General features: G+C 49.1%; 1 protein-coding gene across 1 annotated transcript in view; it reads right to left on the reverse strand.

Annotated features, from left to right (window-relative positions):
* Positions 1 to 13,459, reverse strand: part of LOC119954179 (cytochrome b561) — a 63,640-nt gene that overhangs the window by 36,944 nt on the left and 13,237 nt on the right. Inside the window, exon 2 of the mRNA XM_038779170.1 lies at positions 780 to 1,017. Within this exon, the coding sequence (XP_038635098.1) occupies positions 780 to 987 (208 nt within the window). The 5' untranslated portion in view covers positions 988 to 1,017. The remainder of the gene's footprint in view (positions 1 to 779; positions 1,018 to 13,459) is intronic.

Genomic DNA, 13,459 nt, shown 5'->3' on the forward strand with positions numbered 1-13,459 from the left:
CTGACCCAGTGTTGGATATCATTCTGAGAGATATGTGGACCGCTTCAGATCTCCTGCACTCCAGCATCCTGATTGAAAATCTGTGGGCGGGTTTCTCCGCTTCCACCGAAAGAGACCACAAGCGGCGGGTTCCTCAACAGCGGAATGGCCCAACCACGCAAAGCACTGGACATTGGCGGGACTGGAAAATCCCGCTGGTGGCAAACGATGATCAGCACAAATGGGATTAACAGAAAAGGGGCTAAAAACAGCAATACAACTTCATTTCTTAAAACAACCCATTTATTTTATTGTCTTCAGGTTCTAGTGAATGGTAGAACCAGCAGGTGTTCCACTGGGGATGTTCAGCAGATAGCAACCTGCTCCATCCTACAACGATATGAGAAATGTAATTTGCCCGACCCTATTACTAAACCTCTCCGTATTTTCAATGAAAACATCAGGGGCGGGATTCTCTGTCCCACCAGACCTATTTTCTGGTGCAGCATGCCCCCCCACCAGCGGGATCCTCCATCCCGGCCAATGGGGTTTTCCATTGGGGCCACCCCCACAGCGTCGGGAAATCCGCGGGAACAAAGGGAGATGGCCAGATTGTAGATTTCTTTCTTGCTCTCTTGATAACGTATCAGTCGAAATTGTGGTGAAGACACACATAAACCTCTGTGCCAAACACAAACAGCTTTGGAGGTGAAGAATATTTTTTTCACTAGCTGCACTATTTCACAAAGTGCAATTCTCCAAACAGAAGCAAAGCTTTTGAGAGTATGTCTGGTACTCACCATCTCCATAGAGGAAGACCATTCCAATCACCATACACAGAGGGTGGACATTGAACTCCAGAGAACTTCCATCCCAGGCGAAACCGCCTTGATAGTAGCCCATCCACACCCCAGTCATGACCACAGCTGCCAGGCCAAGGATCTGGGTTGCCGCAATAAACCAGGGCAATAGGCCCGGGCTGTGTTCTTCCAAGGGGTTAGTTTCCATTGCAGAATGTGGTTTTCTTTGTCCTCGGACCTGTAGGAAAAGCAGTTACAAGGCAAAGGATCAGTTCTTTGTGAAACAGCTGCAGATTCAGTAATGTGTACTGGTACTACAGGCCTAACTCCTGTAATCTCCCAACAACAAAGGCAACACATGACCCCACAAAGTAAGTGTTTACCCAGATTTGGTGATAAGTATAAGTGCTGAACACAAGTCAGGAGTGTGGTGAAATACTCTACTTGTCTATATGAGAGCAGCTCCAACAACACTCAAGAGCCTCAACAGCATTCAGGACAAAGCAGTCCGCTTGGTGGACACCCCTTCCACCATCTTAATCATTCATTCCCTTCACCAACACACAGTAGCAGCAATGAGGGTCTATCTATACCACTTGGACTGCTGCAGCTCACCACTAACTTCTCCTTAGAATCCACTGAATCCCTATAGTACAATAGGAGGTCATTCGGCCCATCGGGTCTGTACTGATCCACCAAAGGAGCACCCTACCTAGGCCCAGACCCCGTCCTATTCCCGTAACCCCACCTGAACTGCATATCTTTGGGCACTAAGGGGTAATTTATTTTTTCATTTTTTTCCCCATAAATTTAGAGTGCACAGATAATTTTTTCCAATAAGGGGCAATTTAGTGTGGCCAATCCACCTAGCCTACACATCTTTGGGTTGTGGGGCCGAAACCCCACGCAAACACGGGGAGAAAGTGCAAACTCCACACGGCCAGTGACCCAGAGCCAGGATCGAACCAGGGACCTCGGTGCCGTGAGGCTGCAGTGCTAACCCACTGTGCCATCGTGCTGCCCACTAAGCAGCAATTTAGCATAGCCAATCTATCTAACCTGCACTGCTTCGGGCTGTGGGAGGAAACCGGAGCACCCGGAGGAAACCCACGCAGACACTGGGAGAACATGCAAACTCCACCCAAGGCCAGAGTCAATCCCCGGACTCCTCACACTGTCAGGCAGCAATGCTAACTCGTGTACAATAAAGAACATTAAAAAAATAGGAGCAGCAATAGGCTATTCAGCCCCTCAAACTTGCTCCACCAGTGCATAAGATCTGATGTATACTGATCTGATGCAGTCTGAGCTCCACTTTCTGGCATGTTCCCCATAATCCTTTATTCCCTTTGTCAACCAAACACCCTGAATGCTCAACCAAAGACCTTGAATACTCAATCTTGAATATATTCAATGGCCCAGCTTCCTCTCCTCTCTGGGAAAGAGAATTCCGATGACTAACAACCCTCTGGGAGAAGAAATTCCTCCTCATCTGCACCTTAAATGGGATACCCCTTATTTTGAAACTGTCTCCCCAGGTTCTAGAAGGAAAACATCCTCTCACCAACTACCTTGTCATTTTCCCTTAAACATCTTGGGCGGGATTCTCCGATTCCCCCCGCCGAGCCGGAGAATCACCAGGGGGGGCGGCGTGAATCCTGCCCCGCCACTCCGACGCCGGCTGCCGGATTCTGCGGCACGGTTTTTTCGGCGGGGGCGGGAACCGCATTGCGCCGGTTGGGGGCCATTGGCAGTGGCCCCTCCGCCGATTCTCCGCTCCGCGATGGGCTGAGTGGCCACCCGTTTTCGGCCAGTCCCGCCAGCGTAAATCAAACAAGGTCCTTACCGGCGGTACCTGGCTCGCTGGGCGGCCTGCGGAGTCCTCAGGGGGGCGTGGGGGAATCTGGCCGGAGGGGGGGGGATGGACTCGGTGGCCTGGCCCGCGATCGGGGCCCACCGATCTGTGGGCAGGCCTGTGCTATGGGGGGCACTCTTTCCCTCTGTGTCGGCCGCTGTAACGGTCCGCCGTGGCCAGAGCAGACAAGAACCCCCCTGCGCCTGTGCTGGGATCGCGCCAGAACACGTTGGCGCTCCCGCGCATGAGCCAACCCGCACCGACCAGCGGAGACCATTTCATGCCGGCCTAGTCCCTGAAGGTGCGGAATCCGGCGGCCCGACGCCTGAATGGTTCACGCCACTCCTCGCCGCCGGTATGGCCTGCCCCGCCGGATAGCGGAGTATCCTGCCCTTATGTTTCAATATTCTTCCATTCTCATTCTTCCAAACTCTGATGAGGGTAGGCCCATCTTGCTCTACCTTTCCTCATAAGGTCGCCCCTTCAGTCCCAGAAATCAGCCTAGTGAATCTTCTCTGAACTCCTTCCAATGCAAGTATATCACTCCTTAAGTAAGGAGCCCAGAACGGTGCACAGTGCTCAAGGTCTGGTCTCACCAATGTCTTGGACAATTGCAGCAAGACTTCCCAACTTTTGTACTCATTCTCCTTGCAATGAAGGCCAGCATTTCATTTGCCTTGCTAATTACTTGCTGTACCTGCATCCTAACGTTTTGTGATACATGTACAAGAACACCCAGATCTCTCTGAACCACAGTATTCTGTGGTCTCTCTCCATCTAATTATGTTTTTGTTTTTTATTTTTCCTGAACAATTGGACAACCTCATTTTTCCCACATTACACTCCATCTGCCAAATTTCTGCCCACTCACTGAACCAATCTATATATCTTTGTGGACCCTTTGCATCCCCCTCACAACTTGCTTTCAAGCCTGTTTTTGTATGATCAATAAATTTAGCTACAGTACAGTTGGTCACTTCATCTAAGTCATTGGAATGGATCATAAAAAGTCAGGTGTAGCACTGATCCCTGTGGCACTCCACTCAGTAAAGTTTTCCATCCTAGAAAGGGACTAATTTATGCAGATTCTCGGAGCGCAATCATCCGGCGACACTGTGCCAGAAAAGAAGCTCGCCGTGGCGCAGCGTAGCCGCTGAAAGCCGGGATACCACATTCCCAGGATCTACCCGGCTCACGAGAGGTTAACACAATCTCCCGAGACGTTGCAAGGGGAATCCTGCCCATCGGGTTTTGGAAAATCTGCATATTAGAGCGATGCAGTGAACCTCACTCTAAAGTGCAGATTCCCAAGGTATCTGAGGCTTTGGGATTCAATCCCTTCGCCTCGGTAATCTCAGCCGAGTACCATTTGGTACTGGTCCCTTCAAATGGGAACCAGACGGAACAGCACACGTGGGCAACTCCAAGGCGATCGGCGGTCCCCAGCTGCATGCCTTTTGGGCAGGGTGGTGTCCTGGCACTGCCAGTCTGGCACCCTGGCACTGCGTGCACGATTGGGCCAGGATTACCTATTGGGGGGGGGGGGGGGGGGGGGGGCGAGGGCGGGGGACCCTTTTATGTTTTGTTTTGGCTGGCGGAAGATTGGGGATTTTGTTTGTGGGCCCCAGCCATTTAAAAGTGGCGTCCCAATTTTGTGCTACAACGGGGAGTTCTGGCCACAGGAACGCCACGGGTGAGCTGTGGACAATGGAGAAGTCCATTGACCTCGGGCGGGATTCTCCGGTTGCCGGGTGGATGTAGCTGGAGAATCCTACGCTGTATCTTGATATTCTGAATCAAGGTAATTTCTCACTACTGTATCTATATTATATTGACAGAGCTACCCCATCTCCTTTTCCTTTACTTCTGTCCTTCCAAAATGTCAAATACCCTTGAATACTCAGGTCCCAGCCTAAGCCACTTGCAACTGCGTCACAATAATAGTTATTAAATCAGAGACTTTGTTTTATTTGTGCTATCGATTCAGCCATCTTATTACAGATGCTGCGAGCATTCAGATAAAGAGCCTTTAATTCTTATTATTTTTTACCATTTATGACCTTGTTTGCTGGTGCACTTCCCTTCCTGTCACACTCTCATCACTATTACCTGTAGCTCTCCCCTTCTTAAGAAGAACTGTAAGGGAGACTGTTTAATATCTAAGTCTCTCCTTTGTTATGTCTATTTTCTAATTGTCTGTTTCATTGATGATGACACTTTGTCCGAGTAATTTCCTTGGGGTTTTAGTCAAATTAACAAGGTGTTATCCAGGCTCGAAGTGTTAGCTCTTTTCTCTCTCCACAGAGGATGTCAGACCTGCTGAGATTGCCCAGCATGTTCTGTTTACATTTTAGATCCCAGAATCCACAGTCATTTGTTTTTATCTGGAAAATTGTCAGCTTGGTTTACAACTTGAGGAAGAAGCTTGCAGTGCCCCTTCCGAACAGGCATGATCGTTCTTGCAAATGGATGAGTTCATGTTCATGGAAAGGACCATTAATTCAGGAATTCCCTGGAGCGGTTGATTTTTCTGGAAATATGTCTTGCAAACTAATCTCATGGACAGGTGCCGTGTTGTCAGCTATAACGTGATTTGAACATACATCATCAAATTTCCACACATCCTCCCAAGCAGGATTGGCCACCCTAAGATCGAGGCATCGAAGGAAAGTGCTACAACGAATGACAAAAGGTGACAGCCGAACTGACATGCAGAAAGAAAATTATTCTGCTTATGAGGCAATGCATAAGAGAGTCTCTTAAAAATCCAAAAACGAATTCAGGACTAACTTATTTACTCGGTGGTGAGGTTGATTTGTGACTGAATAAAGTGGTCGCACAATTGCCATAGCTGCATTGAAGGTGAAACTAGATACACACATGAGCAAGGAGGATTTACTGGTAACATGTGATGGAAGGAGAGACGTGTGGAGTATAAATATCAGCTTGGACCACTGGTGTGAGGTGGCGACAATGGAAAACCCATTGGCCGGCTGCAGGAACAGGGAATCTCGCTGCCGATGGAGGCGCGTCCTGCCGGAAAACATGGCTGGCTGATGGGAGAATCCCGCCCATTGTCTCTTCTCCAGCCATTGGGATTCTGTTTTCTCACTGGCAGCGCAGACCCGTCCATGGGTTTCCCAGCGGTGTGCGCTGGCTTCAATGGGAAATCCTGCTGACAAGCAGTGGGAAGAGAAAATCCCACAGCCAGCGAATGGCGTGCTGCCAGGAAACACGGAGGCTGGGGGACTGGAGAATCCCGACTGTAGTTCCAATTGTAAGGCAGGATCCCCAAGAACCAATTTACAAACAGTAAACTTTCACAAAATTCAACGCGATAATGGCCAGATAATCTGACATTTGTAATGTTGATTGAGGTTAAAATATTGGCCCTGACACAAAGGATAGCTCCCTCGCTTTTCACCCCCCCACTTCCATGGGATCTTCGTTTTAATGTCTCACCCGAGAAACAGTACTTCTGACAGTGCAGCATTCGCTTAGGTGTCAGGCTTGATTTTTGTGCTCAAACGGTATGGTGGCACAGTAGTTAGCACTGCTGCCTCTTGGGGCTAGCTTCGATTCTGGCCTTGGGAGACTGTCTGTGTGGAGTTTGCACATTCTCCTCATGTATGCATTGGTTTCCTTTGGGTGCTCCGGTTTCCCCCCCCCATAGTCCAAAGGTGTGCAGATTAGATGGGGATACGGGGATAGGGCAGGCAATGGGCCAAGATAGAGTGCTCTTTCAGAGAGTTGGTACAGACTCACTAGGCCAAATGGCCTCCTTCTGAACTGTAGGAATTCTACAAAGTCTCTTTCTCAGTACCTGTCTCACCAAGGCCGGTTACTGCCTTTCAACTCTATTCATTGTTCTGTTTTTATTCGTCCATCCAGGTAATAACTTTGCGATGTATAATTGTTTCTGCTGTTGAAAGGCTCCGATCATTTGTGTGTCCCCATGACAATTACATTTACATATAACACTTTCAATGTAGGAAAACCTCTCGAGGCTTTGCCAAGCTTCTGCTCATTACCAATCTGTGATGACCTCAGCAGCTCCTTGAGTCTGTTATAAAAGGTTGAACACATACCGGAGCCAAAGAAGAACCAGGCACCGTGCCTCAACGACTACCAAGCGGCCTTGACATCAATCATTATGAAGTGCTTCGAGAGGTTGGTCATGAGGCACATCAACTCCATACTCCCAGAATGCCTTGATTCATTGCTATTTGTATAGCGTCACAACTGGTCCACAGCAAACGCTATCTCCCTGGCCCTATACTCACCCCTGAAGCTTCTCGACAACAAGGACTCCTATGTCAGACTACTATCATTGACTACAGCTCCACCTTCAACACCATAATCCCAGCCTAGCTCATATCAAAACACTAAACCTAGGACTTGGCTCCTCTCTCTGCAACTACATCCTCGACTTACTGACCCATAGACTACAATCAGTAAGGATAAACAACAACACCTCCTCCATCTTAGTTCTCAACACTGGGGCCCCACAAGGCTGCATACTTAGCCCCCTACTATACTCCCTACACACACACACACGACTGTGTGGCAAAATTAGGCTCCAACTCCATCTACAAGTTTGCTGATGACACGTCCGTAGTGGGGCGGTTCTCGAACAACGATGAGTCAGAGTACAGGAGGGAGAAAGAGAGCCTAATGGAGTGGCGTAATGACAACATACTCTCCTTCAATGTCAGCAAAACAAAGGAGCTGGTTATTGACTTCAGGAATCAAAGTATCGTACACATCCCTGTCTGCATCAATGGTGCTGAGGTGGAGATGGTTTGCAGCTTCAAACTCCTAGGTGTGCACCTCACCAACAATCTGTCCTGGTCCACCCACATCGATTCTATTGCCAAGAAAGCACAACAGCGCCATATACTTCCTCAGGAAAGTAAGGCAATTCTGCATCTCCACAATGACTCTCACCAATTTTTACAGATGTGCCAAAAAAAGCATCCTATTTGGCTGTATCACAGCCTAGTATGGCAACTGCTTGGCCCAAGACCCGTAAAATACTACAGAGAGCCATGAACACAGCCCAGTCTATCACACGAACCCGACTCCCATCCATTGACTCTGTCTACACCTCCCACTGCCTGGGGAAAGCGGGTGGCATAATCAAAGACCCCTCTCTCTTCTCTCTTCGAACTTCTTCCATCAGGCAGGAGATACAAAATTCTGAGAACACGCACTAACAGTTCAAAATTTCTTCTTCACCGCTGTTAACAGACTCCTGAATGACCCTCTTATAGACTGAACTGGTTTCTTCAAACATCTTCTATACTGAGTAGTACTACACTCCATATGCTTCATCCGGTGCCTGTGTCGATGTATTTGCATTGTGTATTTATGCATGACCTATGTTTTTTCATGTATGGAACGATCTGTCTGGACTGTATGCAGAACAATACCTTTCACTGTACCTCGGTACACGTGACTCTAAATCAAATATCAACTCAATTCAATTTATTATGCCTGTTCACAGAATCACAGAATACTACAGTGCAGATGAGGCCCTTCGGCCCATTGAGTCTGCACCGAGGCATGAAAGGCCCTGACCTGCCCACCTAATTCCACTTGCCAGCACTTGGCCCATAGCCTTGAATGTTATGGTGTGCCAAATACTCATCCAGGTACTTTTTAAAGTATATGAGGCAACCCGCCTCTACCACCCTCCCAGGCAGTGCATTCCAGACCGTCACCACCCTCTGGGTAAAAAGGTTTTACCCCAAATCCCCCCCCCCCCCCCCGCCAAACCTCCCACCTCTCACTTTGAACTTGTGCCCTCTTGTAACTGGCTGTTCAACTAAGGGGAAGAGCTGCTCCCTCTCCACCCTGTCCATGCCCCTCATAATCTTTCACACCTGAATCAGGTCACTTAAACAACCCAAGCCTATCAAATCTCCCTTTATAACTTAAATGTTCCTTCCCAGGCAACATTCTGGTGATTCTTCTCTGCACCAGCTCCAGTGCAATCACATCCTTCCTATAATGAGGCAATCAGAATTGCACACAGTATTCCAGCTGTGGCCTCACCGAAGTTCTATACAGCTCCATCATGACCTCCCTGCTTTTGTAATCTATGCCCGATTGATAAAAGTGAGTGTCCCATATTTCCTTTTCTCCACCCTATTAACCTGCCCTTCTGCCTTCGGAGATCTATGGACAAACATGCCAAGGTGCCTTTGTTCTTCGGAACATACCAGTGTCAGACCTTTCATTGTATACTTTCTTGTCAAATTACTCCTTCCGAAGTGTATCACCTTACACTTTTCAGAGTTAAATTCCATCTGCCACTTAGCTGCCATTTGACTATCCCGCCTGCAGCCTTTGACACATTGACCACACCGACCTCCTCCAACAATGATGTCCAGCTGGGTGGCACTGCAGTCACCTGGTCCCATTCTATCTAATCACAGCCAGAGAATCACTTGTGATAGCTCCTCTTCCTGCTCCCACCTGTTATCTCTGGTGACCTCAAAACATCTATCCTTGTCCGCCTCTTATTTATCATCTTCATGATGACCCCCAGCAACATCATCTGAAAGTGCAGTGGCAGTTTTCACATGTACACTGAGGACACCCAGCTCTACCTCACATCACCTCCCTCGGCTCCTCCACTGTTGCGAATTGCTTATCCGACATCCAGTACTGGACAAACAGAAACTCACTCCAAATAAATACAGGGCATGACCGGGATGAATTTAAAATACAGACTGCAGCAATGGGAGTCTGAGCCAGGCCAATGCCCGATCCGGTAAGGGGTAGAATCCAGTCCAATGTCTCTAACTATCTAGTCCCCAGGGAACCTTGTTTATAGAAACAAACAGCCGCAGCCATTGTTTTTGATGCCTGCTCCAAACTCCTTCGCTGGCTACCAACTCCATCCCCTTCCCTGGCATCTCCCTGAGGTTAAACAGTCTGTTCACGATCTCGGTATCATATCTGACCCCTAGATAGTTTCTGACCATCAATCCATACCATCAGCAAGACTGCCTAATTCCCGGCTCTGCCCCTGCCTCACCTCATCTGCACTCCATGTCTTTATTACCTTTAGACTTGACTATTTCAGTTCTCCTGGCCAGCCTTCCACATTCTACTTTCTCTATAGTTGAGATCATCCAAAACTCTGCTGCCAATCTAACTCTCACCAGGACCCATTCACCTTCAATCCTGTGTTCACTGACCTATAGTGGCTTCCAGTCAAATATGTGATGAATGTAGGAATTTCAGATATTTTTGTATTATATATATTTGATGCAGTAAGGGTTAAAAGCCTAGGTTGTGTGTGTATGGCTGCTGTAGTAATGCTTTTTAAAACTCTTAATTTACAAGACCAGCAGACACTTTAGGCTCAGAAGTGCAATTAAAGCATCATAAAAATGAAATCATCAGTCATTCCAGCCATGTATGTTGTTTCCCCTGAAATTGGGCAAATGAAATTTTGTTTATATAAAGAAGGTTCCCTGAGGACTAGATAGTTAGAGATTGCCTGGATTGTCCGCCTCACCGGATCAGGCAGTGGCCTGACTCACACTTCCATTGCTGCAGTCTGTCTTTTAAATTCACCCCTTTGGTGCTACTTACAGGCTACTTTACACTGCTGACTGCTGCCTGTGGTTTTGAAGGCTCAGGAAGCATCAGATCATCTGTGGGCCCACTCAGGCAGCCCCTCTGGATTCCCTCATACCTCAGCTGCTTCATCAGGGGTTAAGCATGGCCAACCTCAATCAGGAGCCCACCAGATGTTGGAAACGCGAATCACGGTAGTGTGGAGAATTGGGCATCTGGCAAAAAGTGAGCTCCGCACCAGGTGCCCATTTGGGCACCAAGCTCCAGTCCCTCCCCAGTGGCGACAACGAGGTTTGTATCCCGCACCAGCGGGGGCATGGAATTCCGGCATTTGTATGTGATTAGCGGCTTGGCCACCAGGCTCCGCCCTTCCATGATGCTCCACCGCTCTCAGGCGTAAACCCCGCAGATGCAAATTAATATAAGAATTGTCAAATAGTGACTGGATGCCATGACTGTGGAGGGGAGTGGAAAGCTAAAGCAACACTGAAAAACTATTGAAGAGTGTCAGGCTGGCTGGGTGGTGGCTGCCCGGGCCGGCGATAGTAGCAGGGAGTGACTTGGTGCCCAGTCCATGGACTCAGCCTGTAGGGATTGGGGGTGACCTGGCTCAGACTCCCATTGCTGCAGTCTGTCATTAAATTCACCCCTTTGGTGCTACTTACAGGCTAATTCACCCTGCTGACTGCTGCCTGTGTTTCCGAATGCTCAGGGAGCATCAGATCATCCAGTAGCCCACCCAGGCAGCCCCTATGCACTCCCTCATACCCCAGCTTTTTCATCAAAGGCATTGGCGTGGCCAACCTCAATCAGGGGCCCATCAGGTGTTGGCACTCCTCAGAAGCACTGTCCCAAGGGGGAGGGAGCAAATGATCAGCAGAGCTCATCCCAACCAGAGGTTACCCGCACTGTGGCCTTTCGAACTCTCCTTGGTTCTCGCCCCCTCTCAGGGCTAGTGACCCTCTGTGACCTTATGGTCTTATCGGGGAGAATGCTGGTAGGTGGAGTTGAAATGCCCATCAGCCATGATTGAATGGCGGAGTGGACTCGATGGGCCGAATGGCCTTACTTCCACTCCTATGTCTTATGGACCTCCACCCCTCCTGATCACCAGCTGTCTCCACCTGGTGGCTATAGTGAGCGTGTGGTGAGTGGAGCGCTTAAAAACAGCTCCAGCTGCCAGTCTCTTTATTGCATGCCGCACGCAATTCAGTCCCGGCGTCAACACTTAAGTCTCCCAAAAGGAGAATCCTGTGCATTGTGTTTAGCTTTAGTAAGATAATGTAGTTAGTGGAAGGAGCCAGGGGCTGAAGCAGTCGAGTGTTGAATTTTGGAGTTCTGAAAAGGCTGGCAGGTTAAACAATAGCTTGACACAGGCAAGAATTTGCAAGCTGTTTCTTGAAGGATTTCTCTCTTCCTCAAAGCAGTTTATCCAAGCCATTGCTTTACAACAAGTATTCCTGTGTTTGTTAACTGTTCTTAAAAGTGGAGTTTGACGTGGGTTTTCTTTGAGTGGAGATGAAAGATAGTAGTTAGGAGTTAGTGTTTCATTGACATTGTTAAGCATTGTTTAATTTATAATTGTAAGCTTTTTCTTTATGATGTTAATGTTATTTTAAGAACGTCTTCATAATATTTGGGGGTGCAGGTTGCCCAGGAGTGGGGAAGGCTTCGCAGATACAACATCACTAGTTTGGTGGGGAGAGTGAAAGCCGACCTGGCGAGGTGGGATGGTCTCCCTCTCACTGACGGGTCGGGTGCAGGCGGTTAAAATGAATGTGTTGCCGCGATTTCTGTTTATTTTTCAATGCCTACCGATTTTCCTGCCAAAGTCTTTTTTCAGGGAGATTGAGGGGAGGATTACCTCGTTTATATGGAGAGGGAAGGTGGCCAGAGTGAGGAAGGTGCTGCTATAGAGGGGAAGGCAGGCAGGGGGTTTGGGTCTTCCGAACCTGATGTATTACTACTGGGCGGCGAATGTGGAGAAGGTGCGGGGCTGGGTCAGAGGGGTTGATTCCCAGTGGGTCAGAATGGAGGAGAGTTTGTGCAGGGGGTCGGGGCTGAAGACACTAGCAATGGCGCCGCTCCTGATAGCTCTGGGGAAATATTCAGGGAGTCCGGTAATAATAGCTTCATTGAAAATCTGGAGGCAGTTTCGCCAACACTTCAGGTTGGGGGCAGGGTGGAGGGAAATGCCGATCCGGGAGAACCACAGATTTGAGCCAGGGAGGTGGGACGGAAGCTTTCGGAAATGGGACGAGAAGGGGATTAAGACTCTAAAAGATTTGTTTCCTCGGGGTCGATTTGCAGGATTGAGGGAGCTGGAAGCAAAGTATGGGCTGGAGCAGGGAGAAGTGTTTAGGTATGTGCAGGTTCGGGACTTTGCCAGGAAGGAGATACAGAGCTTCCCGGAGGAACCGGCCTCCACGTTGTTGGAGGAGGTGCTGGCGGCAAGTGGACTGGAGAAGGGGACAGTGTCAGCGGTATACGGAGCTATGTTGGAAAAGGATAAGGCACCACTGGAGGGGATCAAAGCAAAGAGGGAGGAAGAATTGGGAGAGGTTATAGAGGAGGGGGTCTGGTGTGAGATGCTCCAGAGAGTGAATGCCTCCACCTCGTGTGCGAAGTTGGGGCTGATACAGCTGAAGGTGGTGTACAGGGCACACCTCACGAGGGCAAGGATGAGCTGATTCTTTGAAGGCGTAGAAGATGTGTGTGAACGTTGCGGGGGGGGGGGGGGGGGGGGGGGGGGGGGGCTAATCACGTTCATATGTTTTGGTCCTGTCCAAAGCTTGGGGAGTACTGGAAGGAGGTGTTTAGGGTAATTTCCAAGGTGGTGCATGTGAAGCTGGACCCGGGTCCACGGGAGGCCATATTCGGGGTGTCGGATCTCGTTGATCGCCCGAAGGCGGCTCCTGTTGGGATGGAGAGCGGCCTCTCTACCCTGTGCCCTGGCGTGGCGAGAGGACCTGTTGGAATACTTGACCCTTGAGAAGGTTAAGTTCGAACTGAGGGGAAGCTTGGAGGGGTTCTACAAGTCATAGGCACTATTTATTATGCACTTTCGAGAACTGGATAACATTGAACGTTAGTTGGCGGGGTGGGGGGGGGAAGGGTGGGTGGAGTGCGGGGGGAGGGGGCTGTGTATGTTGAAGATGGCCATGGGTAATCCCTGATTCCTTTTTTTTTCTCTTTGTCATTTGTTTATGTTAACATGCGGGCTGATGTCTGG

This window comes from Scyliorhinus canicula, chromosome 19, assembly GCF_902713615.1.
Source record: "Scyliorhinus canicula chromosome 19, sScyCan1.1, whole genome shotgun sequence".
In the NCBI taxonomy this organism is placed as follows: Eukaryota; Metazoa; Chordata; class Chondrichthyes; order Carcharhiniformes; family Scyliorhinidae; genus Scyliorhinus; species Scyliorhinus canicula.